The 23,487-nt window shown below is 61.9% G+C and overlaps 1 protein-coding gene across 1 annotated transcript in view; it reads left to right on the top strand.

Moving 5' to 3' along the window:
* Positions 1-23,487, top strand: part of CCDC187 (coiled-coil domain containing 187) — a 39,168-nt gene that overhangs the window by 8,930 nt on the left and 6,751 nt on the right. The window contains exons 6-23 of the mRNA XM_057549187.1: positions 122-256; positions 793-1,934; positions 2,156-2,241; positions 5,357-5,919; positions 6,251-6,338; positions 9,386-9,559; positions 10,211-10,345; positions 10,608-10,720; positions 11,045-11,214; positions 11,382-11,522; positions 12,625-12,705; positions 13,215-13,323; positions 15,883-15,935; positions 16,254-16,437; positions 19,478-19,563; positions 20,188-20,375; positions 21,216-21,303; positions 22,384-22,530. Coding sequence (XP_057405170.1) covers positions 122-256; positions 793-1,934; positions 2,156-2,241; positions 5,357-5,919; positions 6,251-6,338; positions 9,386-9,559; positions 10,211-10,345; positions 10,608-10,720; positions 11,045-11,214; positions 11,382-11,522; positions 12,625-12,705; positions 13,215-13,323; positions 15,883-15,935; positions 16,254-16,437; positions 19,478-19,563; positions 20,188-20,375; positions 21,216-21,303; positions 22,384-22,530 — 3,683 coding nt within the window. The remainder of the gene's footprint in view (positions 1-121; positions 257-792; positions 1,935-2,155; positions 2,242-5,356; positions 5,920-6,250; positions 6,339-9,385; positions 9,560-10,210; positions 10,346-10,607; positions 10,721-11,044; positions 11,215-11,381; positions 11,523-12,624; positions 12,706-13,214; positions 13,324-15,882; positions 15,936-16,253; positions 16,438-19,477; positions 19,564-20,187; positions 20,376-21,215; positions 21,304-22,383; positions 22,531-23,487) is intronic.

Here is a 23,487-nt window from a genome sequence, read left to right as displayed (position 1 = left end):
CCATCCCCTCTGGGAGTGTGTGAATTGGTCTCCTGGGTCTACGTGGGGTCGCCAGCCTCCCCGTCTGGGCCAGCATCGGAGGGCCCTGGGCACCTGGCTGTGTGTGCGTTTTCTCTTTAAGATTCTGAGTTGGCTGGTGTTTACGCTTGGAGAAAAGGACAAGCTCTGGTGAGGGTGCTGCTTGGGCCCCCTCCTTCCCTCCCTAGGCTTCAGAGCAAGGGACCCTCAAGAGACTGGGCCCCCACCGCGGAATTAGGTACCTCGTGCCCCCGCCTAGGCTCTGCTCCGCTCGGTGTGGCATCTGGAGTGTGGGCCGGAGGGAGAGACGCCCAGGAAGCAGTGGCATCGGGGTGCGGGCCCGGCACCTCTCTCCCAGCGACCCGTCAGACGCCCTCCAAACCCCCCACCGGAGGGGGACTTTGGGGAGTCGCCCAGGAAAAGGACTTCTGTCCCTGAGAGGCACGCTTTCGGCTCCCAGAAGGCAGGGCGGGGCCACCAGGCTTTCCCGACTCCGGGGCCGCAGGACGGGGGCCACAGCAGCTCCCAGGAGACGTGTCACCTCCCCCCGCGCCCCCCCCTTAGTTTTCACCACATTCAGAGGGGGTGGCTCTGTGCCAGGTGCCCAGGCTCAGCCTCGAGTCACCCCGACGTGGCACCTGCCCCCAGAGGGCTCTGTGAGTGGGTGACGGGCGCAGAACCAAGAGGGGGGTCTCAGGGAGTGGGGAGGGGCCGGCTCTGCTCCTCCTGCAGCCCCGCGGCTCTGGCCACCCCTGCCACTGCCTGTCTTTGCAGGACACAGCAAGCAGCTTGGAGCTGGTGAGAGCCCCCCTGTCCGCCCCCGGATGCCTAGATCCACCTCTGTCCGCAGCGACCCGCAGGTGTCAGCCAGCGCTCCCCACCTGGCTTCCTGCCAGCAGCCCGTGACCGTCCAGGCTGCTATGGCCGTCCTTCGAGACCTCCGCCAGCAAATCCAGGCCAGGCTGGAGCTGGCCCAGGACCGCCACCCAAGGCGAGGGCTGGAGCTGCGGGACCTGGCGGGGAGGAGGTGGCAGAGCCCCTGGAAGCCCCCAGACTCGCGGGGCTCCTGGAAGAGCCCTCGGGCCGTGACGGAGGGGGTGCCTGCCTCTGAGGGGGCTGGGAGCCTGCCCACGGCGCCGAGCTGGAGCACCTTGGCCAGGTGGGAGTCCTGTCCACAGAGGACCTGGGCGGCCCAAGGACGAGATCCCTCCTTCCAGGGGCCCGGGAGCCCCACGGAAAGGCTGAACTCCTTCCCTCAGCGGCCCTGGAGTGCCTCGGCCAGGCGGGCCTCCTGTCCACAGAAGACCTGGGCAGCTCAAGGACGGGACCGCTCCTTCCAGAGGCCCGGGAGCCCCCCTGAAAGATGGGGCCCCTTCCTGCAGCGGCCCTGGAGCACCTCGTCTGGGCAGGCCTGGGGTCTGCAGAGGGCCTGGACCGCTTGTGAAGACCGGCAGGCCCCTGCCCGAAGGCCATGGAGCCCTCTGGAAAAGCCGAGCCCTCCCACCTGGCGGCCCTGGAGCGCCGCCTTCACGCAGGGGGCCGGCCCCCTGTGCCAGGGCAGGGGTCCACTTCTGACCCCCTCGGGGGAGAAGCTCGCCTGGCCAAGGCCCAGCCAGGATGCCCTTTGGAACATCCCTGGGAAGGAGAATGAGGTGCGACCCCCGCCGCCCTGCCCGAAGCCCCGAGGGCCCCTGGGCCCCCTCCACGGCTCCGAGTCCCTGGGGGAGTTCATGCGCCAGAAGACGGCAGCCTGGCGGCAGCAGGCCCTAAAGAAAAAGGCCTCCGCCACGCAAGCACTGGAGCTCAGAAACCAGAGGCTGCAGGGCGTCTACAGGAAGCAGAGGGAGGCCGTCCCTGTGGTCTCCCAGACGACGCCCGGCATCGTGACCTTCGTCCCGCATTCTGCACAGTCCAGGGTATGCGCCCGCTCAGCCACCGAGCTCCCCCGGTGTCCCCTGGCTGTGGCAGGGCTCTGCAGGGACCCCACTGCCTCTGTCTCTGTCCCCAAAGAGGGGACCCCTGAGGGACCCAGCCTGAGACCCTTGTGGAGGCCGGGGCCAGCTCTGAGGCTGAGACAGGGCTTGGGGTCTTCTGGTCCAGCCTGGGGCTCTGACGACGTCCTTCTCCTCTGCTTTAGGGCCTGGAAGCCGCCGGAGCGCCTGTGCTGCAGTGGAGCAGGGTGACTTCCGGCATGGTGCTGGGGGACCAGGAGGCCCCGGGCAGGTGGGTGTGCAGGGGCCGGGACTGCACTTCCTGGGGGGCTCTCCCGGGCGGGGAGTCGGTTCCCTCCATCCAGAGCTGCACGGAGCCTGTGATCAGGGCTGTGTTAGTTTTCGCTGAGGTGAGATTCCCATCACGTTAAGTTAACCTTTATAAAGAAAACTATTCAGTGGCATTTGGCACATTCACAATATTGCATAACCACCATTTTCATCTAGTCCCCAAAAACATTTCATCACCCTGAAAGGAAACCCGTCCCCATTAGCAGTCACTCCCCATCCCTCCCCTGAGCCGCGGGCTATCCCCAGTCTGCTGTCCATCTGTGTGTATGGATTCACCTGTTCTGATGTCTCGTGTCAGTGGAATCCTATAGCATGGGGCCTTTGTGCCTGGCTTCTTTCCCTGAGCGAGTTTTCTAAGTTCATCCATGTTGCAGCCTGTGTCAGGACTTCCTTCCTTGTTATGGCCGAGTAATATTCCACTGTACGATCTCCCACATTTTGCTTACCCATGGGGCAGCTGATGGACTTGTGGGCTGCTGTGAGTGAAATGTCTGAGCACCCATTTTCGGCTCTCTGGTGCACCCAGGAGTGGCATTGCCGGGTCATGTGGTAGCTCCATATTTAACTGGTGGAGGAAGTGCCAGGCTGTTTTCGGCAGTGGCCGCACCGTTTTGCATTCCCAGAGCAGTGCACGAGAAATCCAGTTTCTCCCTGTCTTCGCCAACACTTATTTTCTGGGTTTGTTTTCTTTTCCCTTGCTTTCGTTTTTGCTTTGTTTTCACTGCCGTGTGTTTTCATTTCTCTGGGGCAACCGTCCAGGAGGCCGCTCCCCCGAGCAGCATCTTGAAGTGCAGGGTGGGAGACCTTCCCCCACTTTGCTGGGGGGATTGAGCATCCAGGCTCCCTAGAGGCTGGCCTTCCCAGCGCTTGCCCTCGCGGGGGAGGGCTCCGTGGAGTGCCCCGTGGGCTTCCCGGCCACCTGCCCAATGAAGGAGGGGGAACTCACAGCCAGGCTCCTAGGGTATCATCCGCCCATGGCTAGGGGGAGGAGCTGGCCCAGAGGCTAAGGCCGGGGGTCCCCACAAGATGCCGCCCACCGGGAGCTTCCTGCCCTGGGCTCGCTCTGAACCTGGCTCCTGGATGGGTCTTTGGCAGCCAGAGTTCTGGGAGGGGGCTTTGAGCTGAACCCTTTGGAGCTCAGCGCCCACCCCTATTTGCAGCCCCTCGACCTCCCACCCGTCCACCTCGGTGGGATGGACACCTGCCCTGGCCCCTGGCTCCTGGACGTCTCCCTCTCCGGATCCCTTTTGTTTCATTTGTCTTTAAAGTGCGCACTTCTCCCCAAAACTCTAGGTCCACAGGTCCTAGGTGTGCAGCTCAGTGAATGCTCACACGCTGAGCACATGTGTAACCTGCACTGGGGCTGAGAAACCGCTCACACCCGAGGGCAGCCCCCCGCCGTGGGAAATGCCGGCAGGGGCTCCTGGCTGTCCGGCTTCTTCTGCTGGACACGATGCTGGAGGGGGGGCTATCTCTGTGGTGGAGGGGGGGCTATCTCTGTGGTGGAGGGGGGGCTATCTCTGTGGTGGAGGGGGGCTATCTCTGTGGTGGAGGGGGGGCTATCTCTGTGGTGGAGGAGGCTGCAGGTCCTTCATCATGCTTCACTCTGTCCTTTTTTTTTTTTTTCCACTTAAAAAAATTGTGGTAAAATACACATGACAAAATTGTAAAATTTTGTTAAGATCGTAAAATCTTAAGCAGTTTTAAGCGCACAGTTCAGGGGCATTACGTACATTCACACTGCTGTGCAAACATCACTACCATCATCTCCAGGACTTTCTCATCTTCCCAAACGGAAACTGTCCCCGTGAAACACTCCCTCCCCATCACCCCCCCAGCCCCGGGCCCCAACGTCCTACTTTCTGTCTCTATGAACCTGATTCCTTCTGGGACCCTTTTGTGACTGGCCTATTTCACTCAGCACGATATCCTCAAGGTTCATCCATGTTGTAGCCTATTTCAGAATTTCTTTCCTTTTTAAGGCTGAATGATATTCCATTATATGGATGGACCACACCTTGTTTATCCATTCATCTGTTGATGGACACCTGGGTTGCTTCTACCTTTTGGTTGTGAATGGTGTTGCTGTGAACATAGGTATGCAAACATCTCTTCAAGCCCCTACTTCCAATTCTTTGCGATATACACCCAGAATTAGAATTGCTGGGTCATATGAGAATTCTATGTTTACTTTTTGAGGAACCTCCATACTGTTTTCCATAGCAGCTACACCATTTTATATTCCACCAACTGTGCACGAGGGTTCCAACTTCTCCACATCCCTGTCAACACTTGTTCTTTTCTTTTTCTTTAATAGTGCCCATCCTAAAGGGTGTAAGGTGGTATCTCATTGTGGCTTTTAAAAAATTTATTTATTTATTTATTTTTATTTATTTATTTGGCTGCACGGGGTCTTAGTTGCGGCACGCGGGATCTTTAGTTGCGGCATGTGGGATCTAGTTCTCCGACCAGGGATCGAACCCGGGCCCCCTGCATTGGGAGCGTGGAGTCTTAACCACTGGACCACCAGGGAAGTCCCTCATTGTGGCTTTGATTTGCATTTCCCTAATGATCAGTGATGTTTAGCATCTTTTCACGTGCTTCTTGGCCATTTGTATGTCATCAAGTTGTTTGGGTTTTTGTTGTTGTTGAGCTGTAGGAGATATACTCAGGGGAGTAATCTCTGATCAGATCTGGGTTTGTAAATGTTTTCTCTCATTCTGTAGGTTGTCTTTTCATTCTGTTGATTGGGTCTTTTGATGCATATAAGTTTTTAATTTTGAAGTAGCCCGGTTTATCTACTTTTTTCTTTTGTTACCAGTGCTTTTGGTGCCATATCCAAGAAATCGTTGCCAACCGTCCTCCTTCTTTCTAACAGCCACGTGTGGTCTGTCCTATGCATGCACCATAATCACCCCCTGGTCATAAACAGACGCAGTGAATAGACTCTGGGCCTGGCACGGAAGCTGCCGCTATGGCACCCCCGCACACGCGTGTTTCCCACGCGCCTGGAGAGGGTGCCCTAGGGCTGACCCTCTTCTCCTCTCTCCCTGCAGCTTCTGCCTGTGTTTGAACAGAGCCTTGAACCCGGCTGAGACTCTGGAGGTGGGAGGCCCCCGAGATGGCTGGGAGGGCGCCCCCCTGCTGACATCGGCCAGTTCTTCCCTGGGCCCCCTGCAACTCCAGGACCTGACCACCCACTACCCAAGCCCGAGGCTGTGCATCTACCTGGACCCCGAGGAGTCCGAGTGCCTGGGCACGCCGGGCCCCCTGCACTTCCGGTACAAGCAGGCCCGGCTGCAGGCCCTGGAGACCATGGCCAACATCCTGAAGCAGCGAATCGACGTCCTCACCGACAGGCTGCGCAGGTCCGAGGCGACAGACGCACCGGGGGGGCCCGTCCCGGGCCCGCCGCCCTTGAGCTCCAGCACGCCAGCCTGCCCCGGAGCCCTGGTGCCCAACATGGGCGGAGGGGCACCCTGGGACTGGGCGGGCATGCGGGCCAGGCCGCTTCTCTCTACCACCTGCTTCCCGGACACTGAGGCGCTGCCCGGGAGCCCTGGCTGGGAACGGCCGCAGAGCGTGAGCCCAAGGGGCCACCAGGCCAGCAAGCCCCAAGGTAGGCCGGCCCCGGGGCTGCAGATGACCACTTGCCCCGTCGGTGGCCAGGGGGACCCCGCTTTCTCCCTGCCTCTGGGTTTCTTCTCCTGAAAGGGGCGGGGGTACAACGACAAGACCACAGAAGTTGTCCCTCTGCAGCTGTTGTCACCATCTTGCCTCTGGCTGGGGGAGGGGTGGGGTCCGGTCCTGAGCCTGACGTGCCCACCACCTCTCTGCCCTGCCTCCTGCAGAGGGGCAAGAAAGCAGGACCAGGGTCCCTCCTGCCAGGGGGGTGGGGGCCCCGTCCTCACTCCCCACCGACCAGCAGACCGGTGCCCGTCTCTCCAAAGGTTCCGTGGAGGATGGGCGCTCGGAGCTGGACAAGAGGCTGGCGAGAAACGTGGCTTCCTTCCAGGCCCTGAGCCCCTTCGCAGGCAGGTAAGCCTGGGCGCCGCTCTTGAGCAGCCTTGTGTCCCCAGGGTGGGTGCTGCCGGCCCGTGACGGAGCCCGTAACAGGTCCAGTGACATGGCTCCTGACCAGTCCGGGGAGAGGTGCTGGCCTCGGGCGCCTCTGGCGGGGCTGTGCCCAGTGGGCCATGTGGAAACACTCGGCCAGGCGTCCCCGTGTGGTTGGCAGGCTGGTTGTGTCTGGGGCACACGGAGACAGGCAGCCCTCCACCCGGGTCGGTGGCCCATGTCGAGTTCTCAGGACCACCCGTTCACAGCCCCTTGCACCTTCTCGTGACTTCCGTCTCCAGCACTGGCCTCCTCTGGGGTCACTTCACACAGGTCCCTTTGCAAGGGCCCAGTTACAGACAGATGGCCGGCCCGGGGCAGGGGCACTGGGGGCCAGCCCAGCCTGGGTCTGCAGTGTGGCCTCAGTAGCCACCACCCAGGGCCAGCCGCTCTCCTGGGGACCCTCTGCTGTTCCAGCCCTCACCCCAGGCCCCCAGAGTCTCGGCCGGCCTCCCCCTGAGGTCCAGCTGCTGTCCTCTCTGTCCTCCAGCTCATTTCCCCCCAGCAGCCAGTGTCCCCGCTCTGTACCCCCAGCCCCTCTAGGAGGGGGGGCGTCCTCCAGCCCGGGGCAGGTTCTGTCCACGAGGGCTCCAAAGGTTGGGCTGCGCGGGGGAGATGCTTTCTTGTCATCTGGCCTTCCCTGAGCAGCTGTGGCCCCCAGTCTTCCCAGGATTCGGGGACATGCTTGTCTCCTTCTGCAAGGACGCACCCCTCTCCCGCCCCAAGAACTGTTCCTTCTGCCACATCGCCCGCCCGCCTGCCCAGGGGCTCCTGCAGGCGTGGGTACCCGTCCAGTCCTCCTCACCTGCCACTGGTGCCCTGCTGGTCCCCAGCTCCGCCCACCTCCTTCCCTGGCACCCGCACCAGGAGGTTGTCAGACACCCCTGGCCCCCTCCCCTCTCCGTCCTGGGGCTGAAGCGCCGTGGGGCAGCCATCCCTGCCTGGCCCCCAAGCAAGCCCTCCCTGCTTGCCCTCTCACCTTGTGCGGCCACACGTCCTCGTCCTCCGGGACTCCAGGCTCGACAGCTCAGAACCGGGGCGGGGGAGGGGGTTCCAGAGGAGGACAGGCCAGTGGGTGGTCTCCAGGGGGCTGGCCTTGCTCTTGTCAGTATCAGCCGGAACCCACTGGGAGGGATGCCAGGGGCTCCTCGCCACCCACTTCACCCGGTCTCTCCTGGGCTTGCTGCCCTCCTACGTGGGGCTGCCCTAGGGCCTCTGGGGATCAGTGCAGATCCCAGGTCTGTGCTTAAAGCTGGTGACCTTGAGCACATTCACGGCCCCCCCACCAGCCTCAGAGTCCCCCCTTGGAGATGGGGGGTGGCCCCGAATCCACCCTGATTCCCCCAGCCCTGCCTCACCCTCCCTCCCCTCCCCCAGACCCTCCCCTGCCCGGCCTCAGTGCAGTTACTGGAACTGAACTGTTGCCACCAGTAGGGGTCAGCATCGGGCTGGACTTCACGTCCTCTGCACCTGCCCCCCCACTCCTGCTCCCCGTCTAGAGCTTGAGAAGGGGAGACGGGTGGGAGAATTCTCCAGAGGTTAATTTCGGTGCCCTAGGCTCTAAGGCGGACAGCCTACAGCTGTGTGTCCCGCTGCTGGACAGCCAGCAAGGTCCCAGGGGCTCAGGCCCAGGAGGTGTCAAAGCCGAGGGGTGTCCGGGACCTTCCCACCAGGGGCACTGCGTCTCCCTCCCCACCTCAGCCTGACCAGGCGGGGAGAGACAGGAGGAGGTGAAAATCATTCAGAGCTGTGCCCTGGATGGCTCAGCACCCTTGGAGCCCAGGGGTCAGGGCCCAGGGGCTGGCTGGGCCTCTCAGGCCTCCGGAAGGCACCTGGCCCGGCCCAGTCTTCTAAACTAGCAGTCTCCACTCACTGCTTCACGGGGCTGTTTTACGGCCGTGCCTCTGGTCACCTCCCTCGCTGCCGAGTGAGTCCAAGGATGCAGGTCACAGCTCTCCTCTCCAGGGCCTGGCCCGTCCTGCCGCCTCTCAGGCCAGTTCCTGAGTCGGGGTGGGTGTCCTCCACCGAGTCCTTTCCCTGCTGGGGCCACAGTGCTCAGTGGCCGGGTGGGGGCCAAGCTTGTTACCAGCATCACGTGGTGAGGACACCAGGGCTTCCCACCCACCATGGGGCTTGGGCCCCTCACACCCAGTCCACCCCGGCATCTCTGGAAGGAAGGACAGAGGAGTGTGTGCCCCAGCTGTGTGCTTGCAGCAACCCTGAGGGATGTGTGCTCATCCCCATTTTACAGATGGGGAAGCTGAGGCTGGCAGAGGAGAATTGACCTTGCCCAGGGTCACGTAGCCTGGGGGAGGACAAGCCAAGTTTCAGACCCAGGGCATGGACTCCAGAGCCCCCAGTTTTTCTGCTACACCCATTCCCTGGCCAGTGGTTCTCAAACCGTTCCCTGGGAACTCGTTAGAAATGCAGAGTGCCCGGCCCATCCTAGCCCGCCTGAATCTGATATGCTGGGGGTGGGCCCAGTGATCAGGTGATTCTGATGCTCGCTGAAGTTTGAGAACCACTGCCCTAGAGAATCTAGACCAGTGGTCAGCAAGCCACAGCCCCCTAGACCCACCGCTGGTCTTTGTAAATAAAGTTTTATTGGCACACAGCCATGCTCATCATTTACATAACGAGTGTGGCTGCTTTCCTGCTACAAAGGCAGAGCTGAGTGGTTTCCACGGAGACAGAGACCATGTGGCTTGCAAAGCCTGAACACTGACGGTCTGTCCCTCTGTGGGAAATGCTTGCCATCCCTGCTCTAGACAGTTGAGGGAGAAGGGCTTGTGGACTGATGGCATTCCCTTTAAGCAGCCTTGGAGGACGCAGCTCCTTCCTGCCCTTTGTTGATCCCAGGTGGGGGTTATTGCATCCTAAGTTCTGGGTTGGGAAGGAGGGAGCTAGAGAGTCCCCTTGTCTCCATGACTACGCATTCCTGGAGCAGCGCCTGCTGCCACTGCCTCTAGGAACCCACCCCTGACCATCGGAGCCCGCGGTCAGTGCTCCTGCCCCAGCATCCTGGGGTCATCCCAGGATCAGCCCCTGGGCCCAGCCCTCGCCTCCTCAGCATCTCTCGTCTGGGCCCAGGGCCGCTCCCTCTTCCTGGAACAGTCTTTTCACGCCACCTCCCCGGCAGGACTGTGAGCTGTGGGGTAGGGGCGGGGTGGTGGGTCACCTGGGAAGCACGGCAGGTGCTCAGCGAACACCTGTGGGGCGGGAGGAGGGCCCATCTCCATGGTGCGCAGGTGTGGCCGGTGTCTTTAGTCACTCAAGGGCATCCTGGGTCACTGGGTGCAGGAGAGACAGCCACGTGTGCTGATGAGACGTGAAGTGAGGCGCGCTGTCGGCACCGCTTGCCCGAGCCTGGCACACACACCTGGGCTGCACAGTGATCTGCGCCCCAAGCCCCTAATCCGGGCAGCTGCAGCCCACCTGTGCCCGGCGGCTCTCCCGCCCCACCTGGGCTGCTGCCCTCTCAGGGGGCCCAAGGCCACGCCTTCCTCCTTCTCCTGTGGCGGACGTGCTGGGCAGCCCCGGGTGAGGCTGAGCTCGCCCTGATGGAGGGCAGGTCTCTGAGTCTGACTGGACCCGTTTGACCCCGGCCTCCTTGGTCATCTGGCCGGCTCAGGCCCCTCTGTGGAAAGGGTGGCAGTGCCGGCACGAGAAGGTGGTGCTGAGGCTGAGAGCTAAGATGTGGGCCCTGCTCCACTCTGGGCCTGGTGGACGGTCCTCCTTAGCAGATGGCCGAGGGGACAGAGACAGAGGACATGCCCCATGCCCGTCACTGCCAGAGCAGCTGCTTTGCAGGAGCAGACCCAGGGCAGGCGAGGGCTTTCGGGCAAAGGGCGCTCTGATGCTGGCCCCAGCATCGATGGTGACCGTGGACGCCGAGCGCTCCTGCTGGGCGCTGGTCCCCCCGGGTCCGAGTACGGAGCCCTGAGTCGCCGCTCACAGACCAGGCCCTGCCGAGCTGGGAGATCCTGAGGGTGTGGGCATCTACAGGCCCCGCCTGCTCGCCACTGCCCTCCTGGCCCTCTGGTCCCAGGCCCATCCCGCCTTTGGCCCTTGGGTCTCCCTGGACACTGGGTCTGCAGGAGCCCAGATTACCGCCCCGCCCACCCCCCAGCCCTCAGCTGTCTCCTGCCTCGAGGGTGTTCGCTGCTCACACAGGTGTTTGTGTGTCCCCAGCTCACTCGGGGCGCCAGCCACGCCAGACCCCCGCTGCAGCTCCCTGCGGCTGGAAGAGACGCGGTCAGCCGGACGGGCGGGCTTGGTCGCGCCCTGGACCCTCCGGAGCTGTGGTAAGGGCGAGCCTGTGGACAGGCCCTGGGCCGGCTGGTCGGGTGGCCAGGGAGGTCCGCTGGGGACCCCCTCCACTGCCTGACACTCGGCACGGTTCTGCGGGTGTAGAAAGACGCTTTTCTACGTGGGTAGCACCCACACATCAGTATTAAAGTTTTTTGGAGGCTTTCAGGGCCCAGCCACTTGCTATGTGCTCTTGCCATGCTTCTGTTGTGACTGTTTGCTCCCTCGAGAGTCAATGGCTTGTTTCATCAACAGCTCTGCTCCTGGGGCCCAGCCTTCTGCCTTCGCTTTTGAGCCGAAGGGTTTCTCCCCCGTTATAGCTGAGGAGGCTGGCCCAGGGCCCCAGGGCTGGTGCACAGCCAGGGCCGGGGGGGCGGTGCTCCCGCTTCGTGCCCTCCTGGGCTCGGGCCTTCTTCGTGGCAGCAGGCTGGGCCTCAGCCCCAGCGTGTGCGGAGTGGGGCATGGGCTGGACTGTGGGATGCCCTGTCCAGTGGGGGCTCAGGGCGGGGGCAGCTGGAGGGCCCTGGCACGGCGCTGGGGACCGAGCACTACTCTGAAAGGCCTGGGATGTGATCTGCCGTTTAAGCCTCATTTTTCAGTTGGTTTTCTTCAAAAGTTTTAAGAACGGGAATAAAACGTGCTCATGTCTGTCTGTAGGAGAATCGGGCACTGCAGGTGCGTTCGGAACAAAGCCCCAACCCCTGCCCCGCTCAGGAGCAGCCCCAGATAAAACCTGCACCTCTGTACGGGGCCGGCTGGAGTCGCCCATCTCACAAGGGGGACAGTGAGGCGTGTGGGGTCAGTGGCCTGCGAAAGGCCCGGGGGCAGTTAGAAGCCCCGGGTTTCCCCCTGGTGCCTGGGCGAGGGGACGGGAGGGGAGGGAGGAATTTCAGCCCTGGGCTCTGGCGTCCCACATACCTGGGGTCGCAGCACGGGGTGTGGCAGACCCCTCGAGGACGAGCAGCTTCCCAAGGGGCTGCCCGGCAGCGGCCTCCCTGAAAGACGGAGGGCCCTCAGGCCAGGCAGGGCGAGGGACTGGGGCCAAAGCCCTCAAGGGGCTGCCAAAACCCTCCTGCAGACCAGGCTTCCTCAAGCCCACCGGGGTGGGGCATACGTGTGCTGTTGGACACGTGCACGTGCGTGTGTGTGCACGCGCGTGTGTATGAGTGTGTGTAGAAGGGGCCCCGGGCCCTCTGAGGCAGGGGGCTCTGTGCCACCGCATCCCCTGCCCATCGCTCTGGGAGACTCTCCCAGCCTGGGGAGGGGCTGCTGGGGAGCCCCCTGGTTCCTTGGTTCATCCTCCCTGCGCTCGCTCAGAACAAGCTCGCTGAGCACCTGCTGAGCCTGGCACTGACCGGGCACCAGGCCCTGCCCTCAAGGTGCCTGCCTTTTGGGGAGGGTGGGGCAGGTGGTCAGAAGACACACACGTGACAACACATAGCACGTCAGGTCCTGGCCAATAAGTGCCCAGGGGGAGAATCTACCCAGAAGAGGGTAGACATTTCCAGCCCCTCCTCGTCCAGGAAGTGCGGCCCAGTGAGGGGCAGAGAGCTGCCTGGGGCACCTAGGGACGGGCTGGGACCAGGGCTTGAGCTCAGATGCCAGCTCTCTATCCACCCCTCTCCATCCTTCTGGCTGAGCTGGAACCAGGAAACTGGGCACCGCCGTCTATTCCAGAAAGCTGGGAGAGCTCGGGCAACCCTGGCCCCTCTGGACCGTCAGCTGCGCCCTGTCTGTAAAATGGCGTAAAGCAGGGACTCAGGGAGCTAAGACAGAAAGCAGGTGGGCCGAGCACTGCAGTGCCCTTAGCTTTCACTCCTGGTCCCCAGCGCCAGCTCACTCCATCCTCCCGGGACGCACAGCCCACGTGCGCCCTGTACGCTTGTGTCCACCCACACAGGGTGGGCAGGCGATGCCCAGTGTGGCGGCAGGGAGGTGGTACAGCGCCTCGGGGGACAGGCAGCCCCGCCTGGATGCCATGGTGAGGGCAGAGAAGGGCATCCTCTCAACATCCCTAAGGGGAAAACCGTCAGTTGCTGGTTGAAAGGACAAAATCCCTGGATGAAAAAAAAAAAAAAAAAAAAAAAAAAAAAAAAAAATCCCTGGATGGTGGACCACACATCAGGGGTGGGGAAGGTGCGAGCTTTCCCACGATTCACCCCCTCAAGTGGTAGCCTGGGTACCAGGGCAAGGGCAAACGAAAACTGAGGTCAGCAGCCCCTTTGTGCAGAGCTGCCCTTTCCCCAGGGGTACCTCTCTGCCGGGCAAGGGGCTGGGCCATAGCCCTCCTGAGAAAGGAGCGCCTGGTGGGAGGGTGCCCGGCTGGCCACCAGGGGGCCCACCCACCCCTGCTGTGCCCTCCAGGGAAAAGAGACGGGGCAGAGCGCTCCCTCCCCACCCTGCCGCCTCCCACGAGGATGTCCTCCAGGAGCCTCTGAGGTCTGTGTGGGCGGAGCTGTCGGCCAGGCCCCATCCTCCCATGACCCCCAGAAGGCCCAGGGCCCGATCTTCCAGAAAAAACAGCTGCTCTCCCAGTTCTGCCTGCAGGGAGGCGGGGAGGTGGCTGGACAACGGGCCCTCAGCTCTCAGTCCCACCTGCGTGAGGGGGCGGAGCCCCAGCTGCCCTCACACTGTCCTCTGGACAGGGCTGGGCAGCGCCCCTCTCAGTGCATTTGTGGACTGAAATTCTCTGATGGGGTCTCTTTATCCTGAGGCTGCAGGCAGCCCCAAAGAATCATCTGAAATCTGAGCTGCTCCTGCCTGGAGTGGCTGAGAGCAGGATCTCAGGAGCCCGGACAGCCAAGCAGTGAGCACAGGCCAGGGTGCCTGCGCAGCGCTCCCGCCAGACACCTCCTCCAGGAAGCCTCCCAGATAGCACTTGGGCTGGGTCAGGTGCTGCTGCTCGGCGTGCCTGGTGGGAGTGAGACTCGTGTTTGTGCCTCTGTCTCTGTGGCCCACAGGAACTTGAGAGTCTGGCTTTCGTGGCAGCTCCGGCTCCTGGCACAGTGCCTGCCAGGCCGGGAGTACTTGGGGAATATTTGCTGAAAGCATGAATGACCTCCTGAGGGCCCCAAGGGCCCCTGGGCCTGGCGCTGCGTGTCACACACGACGTCTCATTGGTCTCGCCCTACCTCGGGGCAGGTCCCATCCTCATGCCCACATTCACGGAGGAGGAACCCAGCGCTCGGAGAAGCACCCATCACCACCCGCCAGTAAACGGCAGAGCAGGGATTCGAGCCCAGATGAGTCGGCCAGGCTCCGGCTTTCACCACTGGCGGCAGTGTGTCCCATAGAACTTTCTCCGATGAGAGAAATGGTCTCAATTCTGGGCTCTCCGACATGGTGCCCACCAACCACATGTGGCTGTGAAGCCACTGTGACGTGGCCAGCGCCACTGAAGGTGGAATTTTACATTTTTGTTTCCTTTGAGTTTAAATGTAAGCAGCACGGGCAGCTGCCGGCTGTGGTCGGACAGGGAGGCTCCGGCCCTCAGACACGGCGGCCTCACACCCAGGCGGGGCCCCGTCGGCTTCGTTCTGGCTTGAGGCCGTGGGTCCCCGACCACAGCCCTATCACCGAGAACACGCCTGTCCTCGTCCTCGTCCTCATCGCCACGTGTTGAGTGTGTGTTAACCCTCACGGCCACCGACGCTCTTGGGGGGCAGGTCATGCTGGATTCTTGGGGCTCCTCCCCGATTGTCGTCAGGAGTTGGGGAGCAAGGCCGGTGCCATCCTCTGCTCAGCAGGGTGACTGCCAGCTGCTTGGCCAGCCAGGGCCGCGCCCGCCTCGGGGACGGCTTGCTTTCTCCTGGGTCACAGCTCAGAGCTCAGGGACACGCAGCCCGTGTCTCCCTGGTGACCTGTTGGGGGTGCCAGCCTGGCCACAGATGACCACAAACTCCCCTTTGTGGGCTGAAGCGCTGGGGGCCTCGGGTCTCTGAAGCTCCTGGGCCCCTGGAGGAGGGTCAGCGGGAACTCGGTGGGGGACCGGGCACCTTCTCCGACTTCACCCTCTCTCAAGGGCCACAGACAAAAGCAAGGGAGGAGTTTTCCCTTCTCGAGGGAACTGCAGCTCAGAACAGACACCTTAAAGGAATTCTGCAAAGTGTCTTCATTTCCCGACGTGGCCAGTCAGCTGGGAGCAGGAGCGAGCACGCCAAGCGTCACCCCGAGTGCTCAGCACGTTAGGGGACCAGAGCCCCTGCCCCTCCCCTGGGCTCGGTGCTTCAGAGTTTCCTCAGCGGCCGTGGAAATGCCCAGGAGCAGGTTTAGCCGTCGTTCACAGCTCTTCGACCGCTCTAGCGTGGAGAGCTGAGCCACTCTGTTCTGGGAAGGAGGGCATAGTCGGGAGGAAGTTACCCTCTCGGCACACTGGCCAGTGACAACCCAGGAGCTTGTCCAAGAGCCACCAGGAGGGAGTGGCCGTCCTGCGTGCCCTCCTCTGACGGCTGCCACTGGGGTCGGCAGAGAAGATGGAGGGCGGGGCAAGGAGGGAGCCCGCCGGCCGCCCCACCCTCTGACTATAGAGTCACCCCCCCACCCCCGCCTTGACCTAGGCAGCCTCCGCAGGGCCAGGAGGGGTCCTCGGAGCCACCAAAGGGGCACAGGAGCCCTCGGCCGCCCTTGGGGAGCCTGAGGTTTCTGTGCCCGCCCTCTGGACAGTCCCAGAGATCCCAGGGAGGCCTTGGGCTGTGACCCTCTGCCTGTGTCACCACGTACCCACTGGGCTGTGATCGTAATTAGGGCAACCGTAACGGCGACCCTTGCTGAGCGGGTGTTAGATCACCTCACTACAGGGATGTCCCCGTGGAGGCTCTGATGGGCTAGCGCTTTGTTCCAGGTCACCCAGCGGATGCGTGTTGAGCTGAGGCCTGTCTGGCAGCGAAGCCTGTGTTCTTGGCCCTGGTCATGTGTCTGCAGACTGGGGTCCCTGCTCCCAGAAGAGTGTGGCCAAGGGTCAGGCAGGGCGAGCCCCTCCGCACCTGGGAGGGTGGGGCGACGCAACAGCCTCTGTCTCCCTCCCTCACAGGCTGCAGGCCTGCCCACCCTCCCTGGAGGTGCAGGGAAGGGACCCTCCCCAGCGTGTTTCCCTGCAGGCCCAGCGCTGAGGCTGAGCGAGGGCGGGCCGCTCAGCCGCCCCTTTCCGTGGTTTCTGCAGGTCTGCTGTCCGACATCCGGCAGAAGTCCCTGAGCTTTCTGGAGTCCCTGAAGGTGTGTCACCTTTAGGCCCCTTCTGTTTGGGCGTTGGCTGAGCGGCAGAGGCCCCAGGCAGGGAACTGTAGAAATTAGAGGGAGGGAGGAGAGCCTGGAGAGGGAGAAAGCCCTGGGACTGGCCCAGCGAGGGGGGAGGCTGCAGGCAGGGGAGCAAGGTGGTGGGCTGGACGGAGGGGTCCTTCGGGGGGACCCTCCGAAAAGGCTCCTGTCCTTGGAGGTGGCACCGCCTGCTCTCTGAGCTGAGGACTTGCCAGGGAGCCGCGGGGGGCAGCAGGCGGGGGGCCCGGGGAGCCTGAGGCTGGGCCCTCCCCGCAGCTAGACGAGCGGAAGCAGGAGCCGGGCTGGTGGAGCTGGAGGTCTGGGAGACGCAGGAGGCCCTGGGGAGCTGCTCTTGAGACGTGCGTGGGCTGCAAGTCAGCCGCTGACCCTTCCGGGGCTGCCACAGGCTGGCCCTGCTCCCTGCCAAGCCTGTGGAAGGCTGGCGGCGAGCACGGCTCAGGCTGGGGAGGGCGTGCCGAGGAGGGCAGAGCACAGCTGCCCGCAGAGGCTGGAGGGGAGGCTGAAGAGGACGCCCATTTTACAGCAGAAACAGGACTTTTTATCCACTAGTGTCCTAGGGACCCCTGGCTGGGGTGACAGATGACAGCCTGGGCCTCCCACCTGCCCGCGTCCTGGGCTTGTGGGCCCCTGAGCTTCGGGCTCTCCATTGAGCTCAGGAGCTGAGGTGTGAGGGTTCCGGGGGGATCTTCCCCAGAAGGGAAGGGGCCGCATCTCCGAGCCCGCCTCTGCCCAGCCCCCCGGCCCAGCAGCGCCCCGCGAAGGGGAAGATGGTACCCAGCCCCGGCGAGGACAGGATGTGTGTGATCTAGCTGCATGTGACGACCCTTCTGGGAAGTGACTCTTTCTTCTCTGGGTCATTGGTCCAGGGACTGTTCATGGGATGTACTCACAGTACATTTAGGGAGGCCTTCCCAGGAGAGCAACCAAACCCCAGGCAGCATGCGCATGCTTGTGCACGTGTGTGTCTGGGTGTGCACGTGTGTGTCTGTGTGTGCACACCTGGCCCCGTTTCCCTTTCTTCCTTCCCCTTCTGCCTGTTTCCAGCATCCCACCTGCTGAGTAATTGTGGCCGCAGCAGCCGAATGCAGAGCTGTGGTTTCCTTCCCAGGTGTCCATGAAGCCGCACTGCACCCCCCTGCGTCCCATCCCCCAGGTGGTGCTCCAGGCCTGGCCGTGCTCCCTCTGCTGGGCACCTGCCACCCAACCCCCGGCCCTGCCATGTCCCAACAGAGAGGCCCGCCGATGGGGCGACCTGCCCACGGCCCCGTGGGGAGCGTGGACCTGGGGTTTGAAACTAAGTGTGTCTGATGCCAGAACCGTGTGGTTGACCATCGGGCAGCACTGCCTCCTGCTCGTAAGGGCAAGCACGGCCCACCATCCCCACCCACCCAAACCTGGGGGCAGTGAGCCTGGATGACAGCAAGAAAGCTTTCGGTTAGACACGCAGTGAAACAGCTCAACAGTGGGGCTGTGGCTGAGCAAGGAAGAGTGCGGGTGGGTCGTCTGCCCTGCTCTGGGACAGACCTGCAGGGTGGCCGTCACCATCTCCCCCAGGTCCTGGTTACAGCCTGTCTCTGCCCCTTGGGGAACAGGCAACCCCACACTCTTCCCAGGTTTGCCGATACGCCCACCTCCATCCCTCTGAGAGGTTTTCCCTGAGGCCTCTCAAGTGCTGGCCCCATGAATATCCGGCTCAGCTCCCCTTACTGCATTGTGTGTTGGCAAATAGGGGCCCCTTACATGCAGGTTGTAGGGACAGCGCAGCAAAACCTCTGGGAGTTTGAGCCCTGGCTGAGCCAGTGGGGGCAGACGGTGTGAGCGCACCCCCAGCCGGGCACGTCACTTCCCCGTGAGGCTTTGCTCCTGCGATTGACTTCCAGTTTAATTTCCTCGTGGTCGTATGAGCGTAAATATGTTGAGATGTGGGTCTATCTTGGCGGATGTTCCACGTGCTCTCGAAAAGAAACTCTGGCATTAGGCACATCAGCATTTAGGATTGCCCTGCGCTCTTGGTGGACTGATTCCTTTAAAATTCTCTCCTGATGGAGTAACCCTGTCTGTCCCCAGTGACCCGCTCTGCTCTGCAGCCCGCTGTGTCTGCTACTGATCTAGCCACCTCATCTTCCCCATAACTAGCGCTGGCTGGTCTATCCTTTCCATCCTTCCACTTTTCACTGAGGTGCAGTTCTGTATCTCAGGCGTGTTTCTTGGAGGCAGCACCTAGTTGCATCTTGCCCTTTGTCTTATCCAATCCGGCAATCTCTGCCTTTAAACCGGAATGCTTAGCTATTTCCGTTTAACAGAATTATCAGTATTGTTAGGCTCTGAGTCTATCATCTTGCTATTTTCTTTTGTCTCAACTGTCCTTTTTTTTCTTTCCCCTCTTCTGCCTTCTTTTGGATTAAACAAGGGTTTTTTTGTTTGTTTTTATGATTCCATTTTGTCTCTGCTGATGGCTTATGAGCTATAACTTACCTTAGTGGTTGCATTAGGATTTACAGTGGTAAATCCTGTGGTCCACCTTCACGTGACATTCCACCGGCCCACCTAGTGTAGGAGGCCCTTACAGCCCTCCATTTCTTTTTTTCTGGACTCTAGGCTATTGTGGTCATGCATTTTACTTTATTTTATAATTGCACAATACATTTTTTTAAAAAAATTTTATTTATTTATTTATGGCTGCGTTGGGTCTTCGTTTCTGTGCGAGGACTTTCTCTAGTTGCGGCAAGCGGGGGCCACTCTTCGCAGTGCACGGGCCTCTCACTATCGCGGCCTCTCTTGTTGTGGAGCACAGGCTCCAGACGCGCAGGCTCAGTAGTTGTGGCTCACGGGCCTAGTTGCTCCGCGGCATGTGGGGTCTTCCCAAACCAGGGCTCGAACCCGTGTCCCCTGCATTGGCAGGCAGATTCTCAACCACTGCGCCACCAGGGAAGCCCTTGATTGTTTTAAGTACAGTTAGTCTTCAGTTCCAGGGTCGGTTTGTTCCCATTTCCTTGAGGCCAGTTCTCAGAATTGCGGCAGCTTATGTCCCGGCTACAGCCTGGTCATCATGTAGTTAACTTCTTCCACCCGGCGGGGGTTTCAGCATCTATAAGACAGCTCACAGGATACGGCTCAGAATATGATCTATAGCCCTTGAGGAGGAACTAAAGGTCCTTGACTTTGTTTAATGACTAAACTATTATTATTTTGTCCTGTTTGACTACTTTCCTTTGCTTCCACATTTTCTCACTTCTCTGATTAAATTTATTCTCTGACAAAATTTTTCTACAGACAAAAGGCAGGCCAAGGACATGGCGGGGAAGGACCATAGGGTCCTGCTCTGTTTCATGGCCTCTTGAAGATTTGGCGTGAAGGTTATGTGTGTGTGGAGGGTGGGCATTAGGCAGCCCAGACATCCCAGCTCTGTGAGGTCCTCTTGTAAAAAAAGGCCCCTGGAGCCCCTATGTGACCCGACCACGCCTGCTTTCTGTCCTCAGAGCCTGTGCAGGAACGGAAACCAGACCAGAGCCCCTCCCAGCTGTCCCTGGCCAGGCTCCACCCTTGGGACAACCCCATCCTCCAGGTACAGGAGAGGTCCCTGGGGGAGGGGCACGCAAGTGGGACCCAGGGGTGGCACTGGCACTGGGTATCAGACCCAATCCTCCCTCAGCTGCCTGGGGCCATCAGGTGTTGAGGCCCACCTCTCCTAGAGCCTGCACCCAGGGGCCTCCACTGCAGGTCCTGGGCTGAGGGAGGTTCTCCCTGCCGTGGGTACCACCCACCCTTCCAACTGATATCTGCTCAAGCCCCTTCCTCACGCCTGCGGTGGCAGGTGACGGGCAGGCATTTCAACAGGTGTTTCGGGCTGGGCTGGCCGGGGCAGTGCTGGTTGCACATTTCAGGGAGGGTGGCCCAGCCTTTCCTGACCCTTCTAGAGCACAAACAAGGGCCTGGCTTGGGCGCGGGGCCAAGACGATGAGAACCCCGCCCTGCCTTCGGGAGCCAACAGTCGGGAGGCGGGGTGGTACCCTGCCCTGGGAAGGGGGACGCGACATGGGGAAGAATGAGGCAGCCAGTCCGGGAAGGCTCCCTGGAGGCGGCAGCCTCCTCCCTGGGCTGCGTGCTGCTCCCACTCGGTGAAACTGGCCTCCAAGCGGCCTGGAAGCTCAGAGGTGGTGACGCGGCCCGGTCGTCTGTCCCACCGTAGAGGAACCAGACGAGGCCTCAGAGCCCGGCGCCCGCACGGTTCAGCCACTTCACGCTCCAAATGCTGGAGCAGAGCCTGCGGGAAGAGGAGCTGCGCGCGCAGCACCAGGCCGCGCTGCTGCGCCTGCGCGAGAAGGCGCTCGAAGAGAAGACGCGCGCCGAGCTGGCCTGGCTGGAGCATCGGCGAGGGTGAGCGCATGCGCGCCGCGCCGGCCCCGCCCGCGGTCCTCGCCGCGGTACTCGGGGCAAAGGGCTGCTGCGTACGGTGATGGGCGTTTCCAGAAAGTTAGACAAGACGGCAAGTACCGAAAAGTGAATACAGAGACAGTAAAACCACGCATAGTCCCACCTCTCTGAAATAATCTGCTCATTTTCCAGTCTGTCTTGACAGCGCTTGTTGATGCAAATGCACACATGTCTATTTAAACAGCATTGGGAATAGACGCACATATTGTTTGTAACTTGAGTTTTCGTAGAGACAACACAATCGCCCTAGCCAGCCCCTATAGCTGGACCTCCGGGGGTGTCTCCAACTTTGTGTCGTGAGATGTGAGCATCCCAGAGGCGATTTCCTTAAGGTAGATTCCTGGAAGTGGAATTGTCGTCAATGAGAAAGCACTTTTTAAAGCTTCTTGATATTCCTGTATTGGTCTCCGAATAGGTCCTTCCGGTTAAGATCGCCGGCAGTTTACGATCATGCCGGGCTGTGGGTCTTCTGTTCCATGATGGCTGCCCCCTCCATCCCTATCCTCTGGCTGGGCGGGGGCACCAGGGTGGGAGGCACTGCCCTCCCTTCCTCTCTCACACCCAAAGGTGGTCGTGAGGGGTGGGAAGACTGACAGCCTGGGCTGGGGCCCTCACACCACCCGGGGCTCCCCGCCTGCCCACGCACGGCCGCTTCCTCCCAGTGCCCTGCTGTGGGAAGACGGCATGCCAGGTCTACCTGCACCGCCAGACCTCGCCAGGCCTGCGGTTTTCACACCTGCTTGCTGGACCCAAGGTCAGCAGTCAGTCCATCTCCTCTCCCAGGTATCTGAATAGCACCGGCAGCTATGCAGCGCTGGTGGCCTCGGCGGAGAAGCAGCACCAGGCCCTCAGCAACCTTGAGCGGGAGCTGGTAAGGGCTGGATCCACCCGGGCCAACACCGAGGGGGGTCCTGCTGCCCTACTGGGGCTGGGAACGTGAGCACAGCGCTGGGCCTCTCCAAGCCTCATTATGGGAAATCTACAGCAGTGTGTGTTTCGTGGGGCTGCGGGAGGGGCTGGCACAGTCAGCACTGACGGGGCTGCGTGTGCCTGACCTCAGAGGGGATTCCCAGCTGCTCTGAGCCCAGTTTCCTCAACTGGAAAATGGGGTCAGGGGCCACTGCACTGGTGTCCTTTCCTTTTGGTCTCCTGACACTCCGTGGGGTGGAGGCTGGTGGTCATGGTCTTTATACAGATGAAGAAACTGGGGCTGGGGCTGGCCTTGCTTGGGGACCCTCAGCTGGGAAGTGAGGGGTGGTGGTGGACTTGACCTCCATCCTAGATGGCCTGTGTGGACCGGGGAGGTGGGGTGGCAGGCGTGGGGCGTTCCAGGCAGAGGGGGCAATGGGAGGACGGCAGGGAACTGCAAAGAGGGCTCAGAAGGGGTCCAGTTATCAAATGAGGTGGTGACCCTGGGGTCCTGTGTTGCAGGAGGAGACACTGGTGGACTCTGGGTCTGGGCCCCTGGCCACTGGGGCGAGGGACCCAGCCCTGCTGAGCCTCAGTTTCCTCCTCTGACCTGTGATGGCTGTCACCTCCCACAGGGGGCGTGCTCCTGGCAGGGAGGTTCTGCTGAGGAGTGTGCCGTCAGAGACACAGCAGGGGCGAGTCAGGGACGGTTTAGCAAAGGGACAGAGCCCAGCACCTGGCGAGGGAAGGCTGTAGGGGTTAGGGCAGGGGTGCAGCCAGCCTGTGCCAGCCTCGCTTGGGGGCGCCCGGGGAACGCCCGCCTTCCCTCCTGCTGGAGTCTCCTGTTGGCCAAACCCAAGAGAGGGCCAAAGTGCGTGGGGCCTCCTGGCTGAGTAGGGTGAGAAGGGCAGGGGCATCTGGAGGGGCACAGGGAGGGTCCCCGCACAGCGCCAGAGCCGGGCTTTCCCCCCGACACTCCTCCCCGTCCAGCATGTGCTAGGCCGGGGGGTCATGCTGCCGTTTTCTCCTCCGGCGGGTTCAGAGGGAGATCCGGTACCTGCGGAACGTCCACCTGTTCTGCCACCAAGAGAGGAAGCTTCTCCTGCAGCATCAGAAGGACGTCCCCTCCTCGCAGAGGCCCACGGCCCTCTTGCGGCAGGAGCTTCAGGCCCGGAGCAGGCTGCCTCAGGTGGGTGCTCTCACCTGGCCTGGGGGCTCGGCCCCTGGCCAGGAAACGCTTGTCACCCGGCTGCTTTGTGGGAATGTGCGAGTCCCTTGTAAAAACATCCGTGACCCAGAGTGGAAAGGGACTCTGGAGGGGTCAGGGGGAGGGCAGGAGGGGCGGCAAAGTGGGTTTCCTGAACTAGGCGGCCCTGGCCGGGCCCTGGAGGAGGAACCAGACCCCCAGTGGTTGGAAGGTGCTCCAGGCCCGGAGGTGGGGGGCCCGGGGGGAAGGAGGGGGTGAGGCTGGAGCGGGGGCAGGGCCAGGGCTTTACTCAGCACCTGGGGGCAGTGGTGGAGGAGGGGGCCGTGCAGACTGGCAGGGGCCCGAGGCAGGAAAGAGCATGGCCTGGGCCCCTCGGAGAGGCCAGCCCCTTGGGAGCCCTGAGCAGCAAGGGCGTCCTGGCTCCTGCGCCCCATTCCTGCCGCTGTCGCGTGAAGGAGGCTGTGTGGACGCAGGTCGGGTGCCTGTCCCCAGGCTGAGCATCTGTCCTGTAAGTTAGGGATGCCGACGGTCTCACCTGGCGGGGGGAGGGTGGAGTGGGCTGGGTTCTGTGAAGCAGCTGGGGTAGGTTAGCAGTTGCGCTGTTAACCTGCACGGATGACCGCCAGATCGGGGTGCTGCCTGCCCCAGGACAGCCTGCAGGAGGGGGCCCCAGGGCTGCCGGATTCCACAGCCCCGCTTCCGGCTCCAGCTCAGGGACCTGGGCGTCCGCAGGCAAGGACCCCCCAGCTCTGGGCCTCGTGTCTGCACCTGACGGGGACCGTTAGCAACAGGGTGTGGGGCTCCTGCGAGTCAAGGACCCCCTGTTCCAGCCAGGTGCCCACTCTCGGGAGTGCGCTGTCCACCGTTCCGCCGGCCGCCCTGCCCCGCCTGCTGCCCGTGAAGCCTGCCTCCCGCTTTTCCTAAGAGGAGATGGGCCAG

The sequence above is a fragment of the Balaenoptera acutorostrata genome, chromosome 6 (assembly GCF_949987535.1).
Source record: "Balaenoptera acutorostrata chromosome 6, mBalAcu1.1, whole genome shotgun sequence".
NCBI lineage: Eukaryota > Metazoa > Chordata > Mammalia > Artiodactyla > Balaenopteridae > Balaenoptera > Balaenoptera acutorostrata.
Note: the sequence above shows the minus strand (reverse complement) of the source record. Positions and strands in the feature narration are given on the sequence as shown.